Source organism: Danio rerio, chromosome 5, assembly GCF_049306965.1.
Source record: "Danio rerio strain Tuebingen ecotype United States chromosome 5, GRCz12tu, whole genome shotgun sequence".
NCBI classification, from domain to species: domain Eukaryota; kingdom Metazoa; phylum Chordata; class Actinopteri; order Cypriniformes; family Danionidae; genus Danio; species Danio rerio.
The window spans coordinates 20,048,070-20,067,331 of record NC_133180.1 but is presented as its reverse complement, the minus strand read 5'-3'; the positions used below and the strand labels follow the sequence as shown (position 1 = coordinate 20,067,331).

General features: G+C 36.4%; 2 protein-coding genes and 1 long non-coding RNA gene across 17 annotated transcripts in view; 1 reads left to right on the top strand and 2 right to left on the bottom strand.

The window, feature by feature from the left end:
* acacb (acetyl-CoA carboxylase beta) overlaps positions 1-10,203 on the bottom strand; it is a 54,239-nt gene extending 44,036 nt beyond the window's left edge. For 4 of the 12 annotated variants that reach the window (XM_073952055.1, XM_073952057.1, XM_073952060.1 and 1 more), the window contains exons 1-3: positions 10,137-10,203; positions 9,114-9,190; positions 3,041-3,489 (exon numbers count right to left, since the gene is read on the bottom strand). In XM_073952055.1, the coding sequence (XP_073808156.1) occupies positions 3,041-3,405 (365 nt within the window). In that variant the 5' untranslated portion in view covers positions 3,406-3,489; positions 9,114-9,190; positions 10,137-10,203. Of the gene's footprint in view, positions 1-3,040; positions 3,490-9,113; positions 9,237-10,136 lie in introns of those variants that run through there. The other 8 variants (XM_073952054.1, XM_073952056.1, XM_073952059.1 and 5 more) reach the window with 2 other exon arrangements.
* Positions 4,396-8,282, top strand: LOC103911062 (uncharacterized). The gene is made up of 4 exons (XR_011015464.2): positions 4,396-4,458; positions 4,820-4,883; positions 5,169-5,295; positions 6,252-8,282. It is a non-coding gene; the product is annotated as an uncharacterized lncRNA (long non-coding RNA).
* A 1,033-nt stretch (positions 10,204-11,236) lies between the features above and the next one.
* rusc2 (RUN and SH3 domain containing 2) overlaps positions 11,237-19,262 on the bottom strand; it is a 28,066-nt gene continuing 20,040 nt past the window's right edge. For all 4 annotated transcript variants that reach the window (XM_005165190.6, XM_005165191.6, XM_073952072.1 and 1 more), the window contains 5 exons: positions 19,155-19,260; positions 15,899-15,945; positions 14,656-15,727; positions 13,953-14,129; positions 11,237-13,699 (listed from right to left, as the gene is read on the bottom strand). In XM_005165190.6, the coding sequence (XP_005165247.1) occupies positions 13,516-13,699; positions 13,953-14,129; positions 14,656-15,727; positions 15,899-15,945; positions 19,155-19,260 (1,586 nt within the window). In that variant the 3' untranslated portion in view covers positions 11,237-13,515. The remainder of the gene's footprint in view (positions 13,700-13,952; positions 14,130-14,655; positions 15,728-15,898; positions 15,946-19,154; positions 19,261-19,262) is intronic.

Sequence of the window (19,262 nt, the reverse complement as noted above, 5' to 3'; positions counted from 1 at the left end):
ACATCGGGAGCGGTGCAGCCATTAATAGTGCAGCAATGTGCGGCATGACACTTTAACAGGTGACAAGCATAAGCGAGTCACGTGATCACAGAGTGTGCTGAGAATGACCATATGGCTGTACTTCAGGTCCTTAACTCTGTCCCGTTTGACATTGGACTCTTCATGTGGTGCATAGTGTCCCCTACCGATACTAAGAGCAAATGTCAAGACTTGACAACAAAGTTAAAAATTATACAAAAATATCGGGCATGTTGAAATCCCGGTCTTCTGAACTAGTATGTGTTTGCATTCAGTATGTACTGCATCCAAGTTCTGAAGTAGCTAATATTTTGTAATGATAAACTGCATTTCTTTTGAAGAAACTTTTAAATGTACTGCAAGTGGATGCTATTTATTTATATATGCAAGTACGCCTGATGTATGCATGTGTACCTTAAAGTTAAAATGATTAATAATTAAAATTATTTTTTTAAAATTATATTTCCCAAATTATGTTTAACAGAGCAAGAATCTTTTACAGAATTTCAAAATATTCGAGAGAAAGGTTTATTTGGTTAATTTTGACTAGAATGAAAATTGTTTTTATTTATTTTAAAAAGACATTTTAATTGGGATTATCATTAACCAGGAACTACAGTTCAGAGTAATGTCTTGATTGCGAAGTTTAACCTTATTATAATAGTATTAAATATTTTTATTTTGATGTATTTTCAAGGCCTCTGACTAAGATTCCTGTTGAATTTAAATAATTTTGGCAAAGGAAATTATAAAGTTGGCCACTTTAACAAAGACTGATTGTGTTTATTTCTACAATGAAGTGTTATTTTACATGTGAAATTATTTTTAAATGATTTATTTTATTTTTATCATTGTTTATTGCTTTCATCTGTGCTTTAATGTGTTGATTTTATGTATTTCTGAGTAATTATGTATATTTTATACACATGCATTCACCTACAGTACTAAAGTTAACTTGTGAAATTAATTATACTCACATTGCAATATTAATCGCAGAAAAACAAAATACTACAATGTCCATTTTTTCCATTATCATGTAGCCCTAATATATGGTATACTCAAGATATAATGTAGCTCAAATTTGTTTAAATGACAAAATTCTTTTGGCACACAAAAAGGTACAAGGTTTTATATCAAATTTACTGCAAGAGGTTAATTATTAAGTAAATTATTAACTATTTTAGTTAATAATTAATAGTATAATTATAACAATAATTAACAGTTATTAATAGTTCATTATTAACAGTTTTATTACTTTATATTTTCTTATTTTTAACATAATTCTGCTGTGTTAAAAGGTAATATTATTATGCAAATACATCTACATTCAAAAACATTTACAATTATATTTCTGCCAATGAATAAAGGGAAATTATGTATAATGTAAATTTTTCATCAGCAGTTTAATCCTAATCATACCAGGGGCCAGAAACTGGATAAGCTGGCTGAACAGTTAAATTTCAGGTTAGTTTGCAGCAATCCAGGGTTTTAGGAACCTTGGTGGTATCTTTCCTTTAATCATTCTGTGTCGCAATGCTAAATTTACACTGTATGGCTAACCTGCTCCGGGGTTATTGTTCTTATTTTAGAGATCACACTCAACCAATAACTCAAATAAAAAAAAACATTAAAAGAGATTCCTCTAGTTTCTCTTGCTCTATTTAAGGCCACAATATAGTAAAACCAGGCAGCAGGGTGGCTCAGTGGTTAGCACTGTTGCCTCACAGCAAGAAGGTCGCTTGTTCGAGTCCCGACTGAGCCAGTGGCATTTCTGTGTGGAGTTTGCATGTTCTCCCCAGGTTAGTAAGGGATTTGGTTTCCCCCACAGTCCAAAGACATGTGCTATAAGTGAACTGGATGAGCTAAATTGGCTATAGTGTGTGTGTAAATGTGAGTGTGTATGGGTGTTTCCCAGTACTAGGTTGCAGATGGAGGTGCAAACGCCACATAAAAAATATGGCAGAATAGTTAGCAGTTCATACCGCTGGGGAGACCCCTGATAAATAAGGGACTAAGCCAAAAGGAATATAGTAAAACATTCATTCATTCATTTTCTTTTCGGCTTAGTCCCTTTATTAATCAGGGGTTGCCACAGCGGAATGAACCACCAACTTATCAAGCACATGTTTTTTACACAGCAGATGCCCTTCCAGCCGCAATCAATCACTAGGAAACATCTAGAAACTCTCATTCACACACATACAATACGGACAATTCAGCTTACCCAATTCACCTACAGTATAGAGCATTTCATTGGACTTGTGGGGGAAAACAACGCAAACACAGAGAGAACATGCAAACTCCACACAGAAATGCCACCTGACCCAGCCGAAGACTTAAACTAGCAAACGTCTTGCTGCAAGGTGACAGTGCTACCCACTGTGCCACCCAGTAAAACAATATATTACAATTATTTGTTGTTTTAGATCATATCTCAATATTATATCTATGATTTATTAAACATAAGCAAATTTAGTTTAGTTTAGTTTTTTTTGTTTAAATAAATATAAATAGATATTTAGATAAATAAGCTTTATTTTTAATCTGCAGATAAAGCTTCAAAATGACTACACGTTAGCTTTTAGATATTTGAGTCTTGTATATCTCTACATATCAACTACTGTATATGCATTAATAAAAGCAAGTTCTTTTCTTGTAGCTGTCATTTTTCATGGTCAGCTCCTTTCATCTTGCTCTATAAATGTTTTTAAATTCTTTGCATTTGTAAACTTTGTATTCTCCACCTGTGAATTGTACTCTTGTGAGAAGTCAATCTTTATTTTGGAAGGCAATGCTTGTGATTGGCTGTTTGCCACCGATGTCATGCCTTCAAACACTCATGAACTCAGGATCAAAGTCTGAGTTAACAGAGAAAGCTTATGATCAGTGTCATGATCGACAAAGCCTGATTGCACTGGTTTTATTTTGTCAACCTCAAGCTAATCCTGTAACTCTGAGTTTGTTCAGCTGTCATTGTGATGATGGCCCCAGTAAAGAATAAAAGATCTCTAAGGATGCTTACCTTAAACCCGTCGATGGAACTGGTGTTGGCGGCATTTCTGATGATGCGGTAGGTTCAGCATTAAGTGTCTCTGTGTTTTTGGGCTGATGTGTGGTGGTTTGGTTCTTAACCAGAGGCTCATCATCAGAGGAATTATCTTCAGAAGCACCCAAAATAAACTTCAGTTTTTCTTTAGCCTGAGCACCAGAACCAAACCTGGGCCTGTGGGATTCAATATGGGAAACTGTGATATTTGATTGGTCAGTGGGATCGCTAGTTGCTGATGGAGGAATTCCCTCGTTTCTTGGTGAAGTGCTTGATAATCCGGGGTCCATTGGTGGAGAATGTTCCCCTGCACAATCTGAGATGGGTGTTTGTGATGGCATCTCTCTCACCCAGTGGACCTTGATGATGCTTCACATATGTCTTCTTGAAGGATGAGATGATGGTCCTCTTGTCTTGAAATTCGACTGTAAACACAAATGTGGCACAAATGGTTTTAAAAGTGTGACCAACACTAGATGGCGTCATTGAGCAACAGTATGATGCAACCAAAACATTTAAGAACGCGCATGTGCTTCTCTTCGTCTGACATCCCTTGACATTGGGTTAAAGGGAATCATTCATTCATGTTGTAGGTTAAACTGAACTTCTAAAGATTTATACTTTAAATAAAAAGACTATCAAGTCAGTTTTAGGAAGTGTCAGAGAGACACGTGTTTCATGAAGCAAGTTTTCAAAACAAACTGAGGAAGTTAACAGTGCCTCAAGAAAAACATCAGTGTTGATGATAAACTGTTTTAAAACATTTTTTGTTCATTTAAATAAAATGTCAATGTTATAGTAACATTTCATAGGGTTTTATTCATAAACATTAGATACTACTATAGCTAAACAAACAACAAGCAATATATTTTACAATATTTCTTCATGTTTGTTAAAAGTAAAAATTGTTCATGTTAGTTTACAGTGCATTAACTTATGTTAAACGCAACTCTGGATTTTAATTAACAATATTATAACTAGCCCCAGCCGGCACACGACCGACCTTCAACGTTGAAATATGGTTGAAATAAGGTCAGATGTGTTTTGAACGTTGAAAAAATGTTGATAGAACGTTTAATGTTGAACGGTTGAAAAACAGCCTGCATATGACAAGGCTTCAACGTTGAAATGTGGTTGAAAATACGTCAGTAGTTGCTTTAATGTTGAAAAAATGTTGAATGATAAATGGTTGAAAAAAGTTACAGAAATCCTTGTACAAATCAACGTTGACATTTTTTATCATGATCTGTATGTTGAATAAACGTCATGTCTTCACCCAACATTCAACATGTTTGGTTACCATGGTATCGGAGGACTAGGCGCACGCGGCCACGCGCAGCGCTTCACTTCACTTAATTACGAACACCTGACCTGCAGTGCAGCAGAATTCAGAGGTAAGCGTGTTTTTAGATGCTTTAATGTTTTATTTACCCCCCGATTTTGTTTTACACACAGTGTATCTTAAATGTGACTTGGTGTAGTGTTTCGAATTTTGAAGCATTTAAAACTTTCCAGTTTGGTTTTTAGTCGTTTGCGCTCCGGTGACGCGCAGCTAACCTCGAGGTAATGTCACATGTTTAACGTTAGTCTAAATGAGCGTTTTTATGGCAAATTCAAAGCGATAAACTCTAAACGCAGTTTAAAGTTACTGAGCAACGTTATAAAACAATATCCTTTTTATACGCTGTATCATTAGTGTTATTATTACAAAGTGAACTGCTGTCGTTTCACTGTTGTTGTTGTTTTTGCTTTTAGAGATGTAACTTACTCCAGAGACGCACTAACTTGCACAGCATTGAATGGAAAAGGCTTTGTCCATGTAAGTTTACTTTAGCTTTAACTAAGCTATCTGTTAAATCTTCTTGATGCTTTGGTTGGTGATATTCTCTTTCTAATCTGTTTGTTTATTGATTGTTAGGCTATGTTGTGATATTATATTGTTATATTGATATTATTATTGTGAAATCATGTTGTGATGTTATACTATATGTGACAGTATTGGGGAACAAATATGTATTTAGTTAGAAATTAATGCTTAAATTACACTTTGTATAGTAGCAGATAAGAGGTGTAATGGGTTTTAATTTTCTGGGTTTTCTGGAAGGTCCAGTTGAGGGGCATCAAGAACACGCAGATGGCCTAAACCTGTGTCAGCCTGGACTGACTGCAGTTCTGCTATTCCACGCCAAGGCTTTTGTATGGATGTCTGACTACTACTGTGTTCTCTAAAGGTATTACTGGAGCAAAACAACAGCACCTGTTACAGTGAAATTTGTATTCATAAAAATAGTGATACATGTGTAGCAGGTCCAGTACATGTGATGTCATTGAGAAGTTGTTTTTATTAAATGTCCTTAAAACAAATAAATAAACATACTATTTAAATAAATCTAAATATTAAAAACTTGAGGATTAAGATGAGAAATGAAATGAATCATCTGTCTTGCGAAAGGGGTGTACTTAAGAATTCTGGTGTTTTCCAACTGAAAGGGATAGTTCAACCAAGAATGAAAATTTACTCACATTTTACTCCCCAAATGGTTTAAAACCATTATGAGTTTATTTTGTTGAACAAAAAAAGAGGCTATTCTGAAAAAAAAACTAAAAACCTGTAAACATTGACCTCCATAGTAGAAAAAAATACTATAGAAGTCAATGGTTATAGATTTGCAGCTTTCTTCAAAATATCTTCTTTTGTGTTAAACGTGGTCAGTAAATGACGACAGAATAAACATTTTGAACTATCCCTTTAATTATCTGTCCTACATGCAGACTTTTGCAGAAGTGCTACTCCTTCTAGAGTTTTTCTCAACCATATGTCTAAAAAGCTTCAAACAGCTTTTACAGTACATGTAATGGTTTACAACAACTTGTAATTATTAGATGTGTTGAATGTTTCATGATTCTTTACTGCAGCCTTTGTTAAAAAAAAATGTAATTTTTTTGAGAATCTGAAATTTGAATTCTGGAAATGCTGGCACCGGTGGTGGCGAAGGGCTTCCTGACGATATCACACCTAATTCTTCACTTCTCTTAGTTAGGAATATTCAGATGGATGAGTCAAAATTATTGAGTGTGACGATATTATAGGACAAATTTGGATTCAATAAAAAATAAATATTTGAATTTCACTTTGTATAATAGCAGACACCAACTTAGTTGTAACCTCGTATTTCATTTATTGCAGGTTTTCTGGAAGCTCCATTTGAGGTCATCAAGGACATACTGATGGCCTAAACCAGTGTCAGCCCAGACAGACAGACAGACAGACAGACAGACAGACAGACAGACAGACAGACAGACAGACAGACAGACAGACAGACAGACAGACAGACAGACAGACAGACAGACAGACAGACAGACAGACAGACAGACAGACAGACAGACAGACAGACAGACAGACAGACAGACAGACAGACAGACAGACAGACAGACAGACAGACAGACAGACAGACAGACAGACAGACATCTATTGCAGTTCTGCTACACAAGACCAAACTCTCTGCTTTTGTATGGATGTCTGACTAATACGGTGTTCTCTAAAGGTATAACTGGAGCAAAACAACAGCATCCGTTACAGTGAAATTTGTGTTCATAAAAGATATGTGTAACAGGTCCAGTACATTTGTCATAAAGGTTAAATCACAGTAAGTACTGTAAAAATAACTTGTTTGCCTTTGCCACAACAGGTCATGGTGTGTGCATACTGCTCGTAGTAAACACACATGCTGATCTGATGCGGGAGAGATATACGCAAACACATTTGTATTTACTGTTTTGTTTTGCCTCACTAAAGTGTTGTTGGAGCTTGGTATGTTCACAGTTGAAATCACTGAAGTCACATGGAACATTTTGACAATGTGTTTTGTGCCTTATCTTGACAATGACCATCTTGGGACTATTGCTGTCTGTAGAGGATGAGGAGCATTTAATCTAAAATATTTTAGTTTGTGTTCTGAAGATTAACAGGTCTCTGGGATGACACAAGTACTTAATAACAGAACCTATATGAACAGTTAATGTGACATGTAATAGTGAAATAGTGGTCCTACATTCACAAATGTGAGCCATTATTATAAGACCCATGTGAACATGCAATTTTTATGATACTAATAATAATGGAATAACAAATTGCTTTTACTGTTGTGTTTGTGAGAGAGAATCAAACCATATATTCTACACATTTTCTTGATGATTTACTGAAATATTTGTCTACATGTTCCACTGTCACAGGTGCTCAGTTTTGCTGCAGTAATGCTAAACACAATAGATGTACTTTATGCAAAAAAAAAAACTACTAAATATTTAGCATGCAGACCTGCAAAGTGAAGGAGTAATGTCAGGTTTAGATTATAGCATGAGTTTTCACTATTGTGAAAGTGAAGCCATTCATTCACAATAGCAAACCTCATTATTGATTTTGAAGGAAACTCACCTGGTGTTTGAGAAATAAATATGTATTTAACTGCTAGACTGATATAGATGTTTAAGTGTTATACACTTGATTCTTTGTCCCAGTGCCATCTTTTACCTTAAGTTTTTCTCTCAACCTATAAAACCTCAAACAGATGTAATGTATTTCACTTTTGATTCTTAGTTGTGAGTGATGTTTTTTATTTTCTTTTTTTTACTGCAGCCACTTTAAAAATGGGTATTTTGTAAACTTTGTAAACGGAATTGTATTTTGGAGACTGTGATGGTTGAAGCGTAATTTAGTTACTTAGTTTAATTTAGTTAGTATCTGTCTTTCTGAAGACGGTAACACTTTACAATAAGGTTGTATTAGTAAGTGTTAATGTATTTACTAACATGAACAAAGAACAATGAAGCATCTTTCATATAAAGAAAGTACAGTTCATGTCAGCTCAGTGCATTAATGTTAACAAGCATGCATTTTGATTTTAATAGCATCGGGACATATTTCAATTAATTAAATGATTAATAAATGCTGTACAAGTATTTGTTCTTTGTTCATGTTAGTAAACATTAACTAACTTTAATTCATGAAACCTAATTAAAAAGTGACTATTTAATTGTATGCCTTTTTCTGTATTTGAGCATGTATAGTAACCTGCATGGTTTTAATGATGTATGCTGTAAATGTTGCTGTATATTTAGAATAATTGAAATAATGAGGTGTGTATTAAATAAATTGATACACAGGCTAAGTTGTGTATTTGTGTCGTGTATTTTTAATTAGTAAAAATTTGTTTGCTATATTTATGGACTTTGCGTTGTATGTAATTCCTATTTAACTTACGTTGAAATGTATGACGGTGAAACAACGTCACGGTATCAACGTTGATCCAATTTGCAAAATCGAAAGGTAATTCAACCTTCATTCAACGTCTACAAAACGATCATAATTCACCCATGAAAAAGGTAAGAGTGAAACAACGTTGTGATTTCAACGGTGAATCACCGGTGGTGGTCCGACGGTGAAACAACGTCACTATATAAACGTTGATCCAATTTGCAAAATCGAAAGGTAATTCAACGTTGATCCAACCATAGACCTGACGTTGATTCAACGTTGAATCACCGTTGAAATGCCGGCTGGGGCATTAACTAAAATTAATCCTTACTCTGATAGATAACAGATGTAAACAAATAAAACCTAATTGTAAATATTTATAATTTCCACATAAACCTCCAAGCTTATTTTATTTCAGTTTGGTTGAAATAAGTTTAAGTGTTAAAGACAAATTAAAATGTCCAAAACTTAAAACTGAAATAAAAGGCAGCTAAATATATGTATTTTTAAAATAAAAAGTACTATATCTTGGTGATAAAAATGGCAAAAGCACAAAAATCACTAATTACTATGTGAAAACTGATAACAAAATTCAAAGCTTATTAGGTAAATAAATACTGTATGACAATTTCAAACACCGTCGACAACATGCATAAACACGCATGAAACAACGTAAACAGAATAGTAACCTTGCCACGCAAAGCCTGATTAATAATTAAATGTAATTTATGTCATAAATAAAGCAATAAAGATTTATACAACTAGTAGGGATTTCAAGAAAATTTTAGCTCAAACCTTTTGAAGCAGTCAGCGTGCAGGCATTCTGTGGCATGCGTCCACATAGTACCCGGAGAGTGCTGTTCTCTATACAACTGTCAGGCAGACAGACAGACACCACGCTACCATTTAACTGAGTGTGAGGGGAAACTGGGGGAAAGTTCAGCCACGATCGTAAGAAATGAGGGGGAGGGAAGGTTAGTTCTCACAAACAACCTATGAATATATAGCAACAACATCAAAGGTCAGAACGAGAACACGTATTGTGTGTAACTTTATACAAGCGTCACAGGGATCTAAAGTACGACATAATCGAAGTAAACACACTATCAACCTGCCTCCAAAAGGGGTTTTAAAGGCTCCTGCTTCAAGCATTTGGTAAACCAATAACGTTAAATCTGGTTTACAAAATGGAAAAAATAGATAATTCTTTGCAAAAAACTATAAATACAAGTTATCGTCTCAAATATGTATAACTTAACTTAGCCCCAGTCTTATAAATATGAATTAACGTTAACGTTAGATAGCCTAACGTTACAGCTTCAGCTCGGTGTCTCCTCGATGTTCCTTCTACGACAAACCCCTAGTCTTATGAATATTAATTAAACATTTAAATACTATTGGGCGAATTTCAACGTAGCCTGTTTAATATTTATTACTAACGTTAGCCTATAACTATTTTAATTATGCTAACGTTAATTTTCACAGCATTGATCGTAACTTACTACGACTTCGCGTCTTTTGTGTAACGTAGATCAAAATAAATATTAAAACACGGGGTGGATTTTTGTAACAAAACGTCTGTAATTTGTCTGTAAAAGTAAAGAATTATCTATACAAACGAGTCTCCACAAGGTGTCATCACAAAATGTACCGTTACAGTACCGTTAACTTGTTTGTCAACACAAACATTTATAGACCATGGGTCGTAACGCTTGTCACTCCTTCCTAATCTATACGTTACATCAACACATTTGTGTTCAAATCAATGCAGCGCTTGCTTTACAACTGCATATATGTATTTGTGTGGAGTTTAAATACCTTATGTTTCTTTGGAAGTTTGTTTTGACTCTCTTCCTCCGTCCATGTTGCTGAGTGTGTCGTCATCGATCGCATGACGTTCTTGCTGAAGTTGAAATGCCTCTCTGAGAAGGTTTTCATTAGAGATGCGTTACACGTTTTATTTCTTTCATTATAACTAAATGTTAAACATTATATTTATTTTTTTATAACAAAACCATCATAATATTAATTTATTTGTTTGTTTTTTTAATGTGGGAATTTTACGTCACTACCACACCTCGTGAACGCGCTCACGTTTGTTCAGTTTCTTGCATAGACCTTAATGCATCGTCATGAGCCACGTGTATTAATTTAGTTTAGCGTGTATGTTTAATGACTCTCAGTGTGCTAGTAGACTTGCATTTTAGTGACCACCATTTCACAAAAAAAAAACTTCTTTAACGTCCTACTGAGCAAAAGAAAACAACTAAAGGTTGCAAGAAAGTTTTACACCCCTTGAATACCATACTACAATATGCTTAAGGTTTAAGAAGCTTAATTAAGTCTAAGAACCTCTCCTTAACAGCAAACCGAGCAAATGATTTTGAGTTTAACAGACGTCTAATGGACATCTAAATATAGACAGCTTTGTTAAAGCAAGGCTAAACTTGGCTGTCAGTGAAAATCTTATAGACATCCAACAATAGCCCAAAACAAGTCGACAAAGACACATTAGACAGACTTTATATGTGTAGTCATTCATTTCTGTTTATTTGATGACTTGTCTAGTTTTGGCCTATTCTTAGACGTCTATTAGATTGTCACTGACAGCCCAAATTTAGCCTTGTTTAGCCAAGACGACTATGTTTAGACGTCTATTAGAAATCTTTTAAAAACAAAAAATGCTTGCTGGGAAATTACATTTTTCCATCAAAACTAATTATAATTAACCTATCATGCATAATGATCAGTAATATGACAGTGTACAAATTGTTTTAGATTCAAATGGCACCTGGATCTTGGAATTTAACCATTAACACATCTAATAAGCACCACAATCATCAAAAGATTATTCACATTAAGACAGCACTTCTATTGAGTGCACGAATAAGAAAAAAACACACACAAGAGGCACTGCGTCAGTGTTCAAATGAGCACTTTGTTATTGATTTCCATACATGATGGTAATTATAGGAGCACAACATGGTCACACAGGGAACAGCAGAGTCAGGTGAGCTACAGGTATCATACAGTATTTACAGGCCAGAAATATCGGATTGATCAAAGCAGATAGAGAGAGGGAGAGCGAGAGAGAACATTGCACGAACATACATCCAAAAAGGACTTTCAAATTGGAATTCCCTTTCATTAATATTCATCCTCTAACAATCCGCAAGGAAAAGTCAAAACAAGCGATGATGCCATTGTTTCTTTTACTCCTGCCTCATACAGAAGTAGAAAGCAACTGCAACAGCCACTTGTAAGGAGACACTTTTGAATCCCACTAGCAGACACAATGGTTCAAAAAGGCACTGGACAGCTATTTCTCTAGCAATCTCTCTCTCTTTCCTTAATATTTACTGGGTAGACTTCAGTGAGAAGCAAAGCGAATTTGGAAGACCGACAGACAAACCTTAAGTGACCAAGACTGACCTAAAGCAGCAGCACTACAATCTAGATTGCGCAGCTTTGTGGTGAGAGCGTTTTTATTTCTACTCATGACATCCCATAACAATATAATGTACATTTGAACGTTATTAACTGTTAAGAGTTAAAAGCTGTTAATAACAAAGTCATCTCAATAATGTAATTCCCCTTTTCGAGAACAAAAGAATGCAACATATTTACAATTACAAACACACAAAATAATGACTAATGCATTTTATAAATAGAAAATAATCATAAAAAAATCATAGAGCTGTTTGAACAAAACATACTTTGACAATCATACACTGATGACGACTCAATAAAGCAATCTGAAATAATCAAATCAATATATGATGTTATATATATTACTTTAAAGCATATCGTGTCATACTGAGGGGCCAGAGATTTAATTTAATTGCTGATCATCCTCAAGTCCTGGAATAACAATTTAATTCTATAATAAAATACATAATACACATTCCCTTCCATAAGGCCTCTCCTTGAGTTCAATTTAGCACATCAAATGGCCATAAATTAAAGCACAACAGGTTACTGCTACAGTATTGTATAGGGTATTTCACTGCGCTTGTCCAAATATCTTTGTCCTCCACTGCAAAGATGGCAGGTGAACGTATTTGTGGATAATATTCAATCAAATGATCATATTGTTAGCTGGAGAATATAATCTCATTAACCGACTGTATAAAAGGGAAAGGGATCTGCAACCAAATCCCATTAAAATAGTTTTCGCTAATCAAAAACTTACATAAAACTTTATTAAATTCCATCTAAACATCCTTTCGGTCATTTACACATTGATCTATCTTAATAAATATAGGCCAAAAGAACTCCTTAAACCAAAGTTGAATGCAGATAAATATTAGACATGTTCCCTTTCTATATCTCCTGCAGATTGTGCAAAGGCTGTTATAGGAAGGAATATAGCACATTTAAAATTAAGTATGGAATAAAAGAAGGAACATTTGTAGTGCACTGCATTACATGCTGCCAATCCTGCTGTAATTTATCCCTTATTGGTGGATGAAGCATGAAATGAAGGGGCAAGATAGCATTAGCTTATCTATTTACCTGTCAAAGCAGCACAAGTTGGGGAAAAAAGCATCTAGATTGACAGATTTCCCTTGTCCTGTAAGGCTGAGCAAATATTGAATCTTATTCAATCTTTGCGTTATGTAGACTTAAAAACAGATGCGTCTGTTATTCAGTGATGTACTATTCAGCTTCATGTTGTGAGAACGAGATGTTCACAAATGACCACCGGGGTTACGCACGGCCTCTAAAGAGCACATGCACACACTGTTGGTCGCAACACATTGAATTGGTTAACATCTAGATTACATAAAATCATACAGTATTTAATAAAGACAAGGCATATGTGCCCGTGGTGTCATCTAACTTCATTTGGTTTTTAGTTCTTTTTAAAAGGCTATTGACATTTATGATTACAAGCTAAATTGCAAAACCTGATGGCTCGTTGCAAACGATTTCACTACTCGGTAACTAGATCTACACTTTCTATTCACTGGTTGGCTCATTGCTGTTCACTGAAACAAACAGGGTGCTTTCACAACAGCAAAGTGTGGTGTTTGTGTGTAAGTAGTGGTGTGTTGGTGTTTACATACAGATGCGAGCACAAAATGAATCTGTCAGACTCATCTCTTGTGCAGCAGCTTCTATATTCCAAAAACTGGCACCCTTCGCTTTATTCCCCAATGCATCCCACTGCAGTTTGTATTGGGGCCCTTGAGTTTCAACGCTCCTGACTGTCTTCAATCAGGGTGACGTATATGATGGGAACAAGGCCCTGGCTATCGCCCAGAGCACACATCAGCCAATCAGAGTCTGCCCTGCTGAGCACCTGCAGCACGTCACCTTTGTTGAAACTGAGCTGCCCTGGCTCTGTGGCAATATGATGGCATAACGCCTTCACTTCCCTGGAAGAGATGGAAAGAAGAGGGAAATATAGACAGCAAAGGGAAAGAAATTGAGAGAATTAGTTATGTATGGTAGCACTTGACATTTAACACTAATTAAATTACACAATTACAGAGATTTGCAAGGCAGCGCTAGACTAATATTAATCAACCTCCTACAGTTTGTTAGGATTTAGCTTCTGAACCGCCTTGAAAGCACTGGTTTACTTCTGAAAGAGTAAATCTAGTCGTATGTATTGTGTAATGACATTACCGTGGGGCTAGTGTCTTTGTTTGGGGACTCTGTGTTTGTGCTTGTTCAGTTGGGCCAAGGTTGGATTCTTGGCTTTGAGATGTAAAAGATTGTTGCTCCGCTCTTTTCCGAACTCCAACAGACTGAGCCACCAGATCCAACACAGAATGATCGATACTCAACCAACCTGAAGGCAATCTAAGGGGAACACAAGAGTGGAAAAGTTAGCTACATATTCATAATAAAAAGGCCTTTCCAAAAGGGTCAATGTGTAAAATCTACTCATTCTAAAATATCTAACATTTGGCTAGAAAAACGAATGAATATACAAACTACTAATGTAAACTAATTAAGTATCTTATGCAGGGGTGTCCAAACTTGGTCATGGAGGGCCAAAGTGCTGCATAATTTAGCTCCAACTTCCGTTAACATGCCTCCCTGGAAGTTTCTAGTATACCAAGAAAGAGCTTGATTAGCTGGTTTAGGTGTATTTAATTGGGGTTGAAACTAAAATATGCAGGACACCGGCCCTCCAGGACTGAGTGTGGACACCCCGGATCTAATGTGATATCTATAAAAACAGCCCAGAGGAACAATACTGATGGAACAGTAGCATCATTGCTTGTTGGTGTTCACACCAATATTGTTATATTTATTTTTATTGGTATAAGAAGCTATAGCTGATGAAAAGCTGATTATTCTCCATTGAAAAGGGATGAGTTACCTTTGTTTCCTGACTGATTTCTGTTCAATCTTTTCTTTCTTGCTTGCATTTCCAGCTCCAAATAGTCGTCCCCAGCGGAGCACTTGAGCCGTTCCATCCTCCTCTGCTTCTGGCTGGGCCTGAAGCCCTTCATTCGGATCCTGGCAATCTGGCTGCTTCTCCTTACTCTTTTTCAGCTCAGTGAGCACTGACTCCGGTGGACTTCCCATCCAAGATGGCTTCGCTTTTGTGGCTTTGGTGGGTTCTGACAAAGCTGATTGGTTTAGAACCCCACGGCCAATGCTATTAATATTGCTACTACTGGTCCGACCGTGTTCCACCTGTTCATCCATCTGCTGAATGGCCTCAGCTCCTTCAACAACACCTTCTCTAGGAGGTGGATGGCTTTGACGGTGATTCTCAACCCCTCCTTTCCTCCTCTTCTCCCACTTGACAAATTTCGACCCCTCGGCAGAGTTGTCAATGTAAACCTGTGAGCTTTGCATCAACTGATACCACCAGCCAGCTTGTCGGTTTCTCTGTTTGGTTGCATCTCCATCTTTTTCTCTCTTTTTGTCCTTCTCATTGTCTTCTCCAACTCCCTTCATTCTGGCAGCACAGCACCCTCCACCTTGCATCTGTCCTGTGTCACTCTTTCGCAAGCACTCTTTACCAACTCCATCCTCCTTATTCCGAAACTCACGTTCTGCTCCCACACTCCTCTGCCATTCTTGTTTCATTTTTAATGTCACTCCCTCAGTCCTAAGCCGGCACTCCTCATCTCTCAGCACGAAGCTTTCTCTCTGAGGCAGCATTCCCGTTTCCTGAGACTCCAACATTCCACAGCCTCTCATGAGTTGGAAAGTGGAGCGATCTGATTGGTCGAGGCTCTGGCGAGCAGAGCACAGCTGTTCTTTGCGTCTCAGGTGTTCTTCTCCTTTCTGAAGCTGGTGTGGCTCAAATAGCAGGTCAAGGTCAAAGGGAAGCAGTGACAGTGGCTGAAGCAAGAGCATCAACTCTTCAAAAAGAGGCTGGCAAGCTCCTTGAGACAGCGGTAGGAAACCCCATGGGTGGTAATGTGCTGCTATGATGTCTGCGAAACCATGCCAGAGTGGGAAAAAAAAGCCAGATGGACACATAAAAGATGTTAAATATTTTAAATATGTCTGCAATAGACTATGAAACCTGCAAATCCTAGCTTTACATTACGATTGCTTTTACAGTTCAACAATATAACATCAACTATTAGTGCAATAGGTCTTACCTTCATGCGTATAAATGTGATTGAACCAGAATTCCAGAGATCGCAAGCTAAATAAAATATAAAAAGACTTGTAAAATCATGAATGCACTGCTGCCTAATAATAGATAAAGAGAAGGGAGCCGGGGCTCCTTGTGATAAAAATGCAAAAGAATACCAGGGCTCAATAAGTAATGTCTGATGGCCTGGGGCCAGTTTGAGTATTCAAGCAATTTAAACGAGTGGTCCCCAACAGTTTTATCACCACCAAAAATTTACCACAGCTTGGGGATGGGGGGGAGGGGTGGTTGGAGAGGGTTTGTAAGCGTCCATCAACCGTTTTCTTAAACAAGCTGTCAAAACATTGCTGCAATTCTGATACAAGTTTTATTTATAAGAAAAATTAAAAAGAAGATGCACGCCTTTATTGGAACTTGCACGCGGAAAAGATTCAATATGTGAACGGCTGCAGTCATTTGTGATCTCCAGCAGTTGATCTTCTTCTTCCACAGACACACTGGATTCACCTGATTTGTTGACAGCAGTTTGTGAGTCTTTTACTGGGCCTTTTCCCCTTTGCAAAGAAACTTTCCAAAGACGACGTTTTCTTACTTCATTTTGCAAGCTTGTGGGTTAAAGTTTAGTGGATGTAACGTAACCAAGAGAATAAGGTTTTTCAAGATTTTTCAAAATAAAACATCGTTTGGATTGAGATAATAAATAAAATGAAAATGATTAAGGATTTCTTGTGCAGCCTGGTACCAATCAATCCACATGCCAGTGTTTTCACATTTTAGACATAAGATTATGCTACCAGCACTGTATTTGAATGGTTCTGAGGTTGGGGTTAAGGATTAGGTAGGTGATATTACAGCTTTATATCACACTACACTACTCCTCATTAAAATTTACATTGGTAGCAAAATCTTATGGGTAGCATACATCATTAAATTGTGCTTCCTACTTTTTGAATGGGAGGTAGGACAATCTGACAAGGTAGGACAAATTGACAGAACACCAGAACCGGTGGGTTGGGGACCACTGATTTAAACCATTCACGTCCACAATGGTGCAAAAGAACTTATGCATGCTTATTTATTTGCTATAGTGCGTAAACTCCCAGAATCTTTTTTTTAAATCTTCTTGCTCTAGAATGGGAAAATGCACACAAAATTATTTAAGCCTTTAGCAGGCATCATAACCACCTGGTCGACCTTTTATCCATAGGCTATTATTATTATTTTAATTAATTACTATATATCAGAGTTGGGTCAGTATATTATCCAATGCAAGCATGGGCCAAAAAATTATTTTCAAGAAGTGCACCTTTTAACTATAGTAGTACTTCAGATTTCAGACCTAGTGGGTGTGTTAAAGCCCCTTTACTAAAGAAATTATTTCAAAAAAGTGAAACACTGCAACTACAAGGACACTGGAATATGGTTACTGTACACCGTATTGATCTCAAGAAGCAGAGTGACCACAGCACAGTCTGAGATAGACAGAGTGAGAGAGTGTTCAGCATGCTGCAGAATGCATAATTTAAACTAATGATCAAAGCTATGTGTGTCTGAATGTAATTTTAATGGGGGTGGAAAAAGAGTAAGTTTGCACAGGAGCTTAGATAACCATGTCAAGGCCCATCAAAGCAAAATAGGAGCCTTTGAAGACTTCTAACAGCTTCTCAATACACACTGCAGAGCTTTAGACAGCAAGATTTTTCCATTTTTTCCAGGCCTGCCTTGTTAGAGTTCTGATAAAACTACAGTCAATCTGTTCTAAAACCTAGTGAGCAACCAAGACACTATTTTAAGACATTCAATGCAAAGGCTACTTGAAAGGTAAGTAACAAATGTATAACAGGTATTTTGACAAGATTTAAAACAATATTACTAAAATGGGTTTATTGTAAATAATGCTGAAAAAAAGTTCCAATTAAAATGAACTACTTTGTGAAATTTTAAGAGCTTACTTTGCATTGTTGTGCTTTTTAAACTATCGTACTTACACTACCTGACAAAAGTCTTGTCGCCTATCCAAGTTTTAGGAACAACAAATAATAACTTGACTTCTAGGTGATCATTCAGTTTTAGAAGTGGCATATATGAAAGGCAAAGGCCACTAGATTACGCTTTTTTTTTTTTACCAAAATAAAATATGATCATGCCTTGATTTTTATTGATTCAATTAGGAAAGTAAGGTCTGACTTTGCTTAGACAAAAGTCTTGTCACTGTACAGTACTGTGTACATAATGTGCAGTATAGAATATAAAGTCATGGTGCATAAAGTGGCAAGGAATGGCAAAGAAATCGTTCTTGCAGGACTCCCATCAAGTAGTTCATCAAGCAGGAGTTCATCAAGATTTTTTGGAACTTTGATGTGGAGGCTGTAGTATAAGTGCTATCCTACTAGAGAATGTGCCCTCTACTGTGGTTTGTAATGTAATGGGCAGCGCAGCACAAATGTCTTTATACCTCAGGCTGTTGATTTTGCCACCCACTCTGCAGATCTCTCGCACGCCCTCATACTGAATGTAACCCCAAACCATGATTTTTCCTTCACCAAACTTGAGTGATTTATGTGAGATTCTTGGTTCTATGCGGGTTCCAATAGGTCTTCTGCAGTATTTGTGATGGTTGGGATGCAGTTCAACAGATGATTCATCTGAAAAATCTACCTTGTCCTTATGATTAACTAGAAGTCAAGTTATTATTTGTTGCTCATACAACTGGGATCGACAGCAAGACGTTTGTCAGGTAGTTTACTTGTTTAAACTGTCAGTAATCTTTATATCAAGATAATATACTGCATGATGGACAGATTTATCACCTCAGAAACTCCTAAAAGACAAGATTAAGACCACTGATGAAAAGACCAGATTAAGACAGATTAAGCCGTTCCTCTATTAAAATGTAGCACTGGTTTCTAAGAGGACTGCTACTATATATCAAACTTGGGTTCTCTAAGAAAACACAACTTTAAAAATGATCAAAAAGACACATTTTAAGTCACATTTTGCTTCATTAATGTGAAGCATTTCCGATTGAAAGGTTATATTTAATGACAAAGCTATGCACAGAATCTGACAAATTGCACAATAATTTGTATTGGAGAAAATTAGAAATTCATTTTAAACTCATGTTGATGCTTTAATAAACAAAAAAGTGATGAAAGGTACAAGAATGTGCTTTTATATGAAGTGTTAAGATTAATGTCATTAGAACGACTGAAAGGGAAAGCAGCTAGATGAAAAGACGGGGGGAAATGAAAAAAGCTTACTTTAGCAGGCCAAAGATGAAGGCATTGAGTCTCATACTGTGATTGGTCAGCTCAGAATACTGGCTCACTTTAGAAAACAGGCTGTGCAAAACTCGTGTAGAAGGTCCT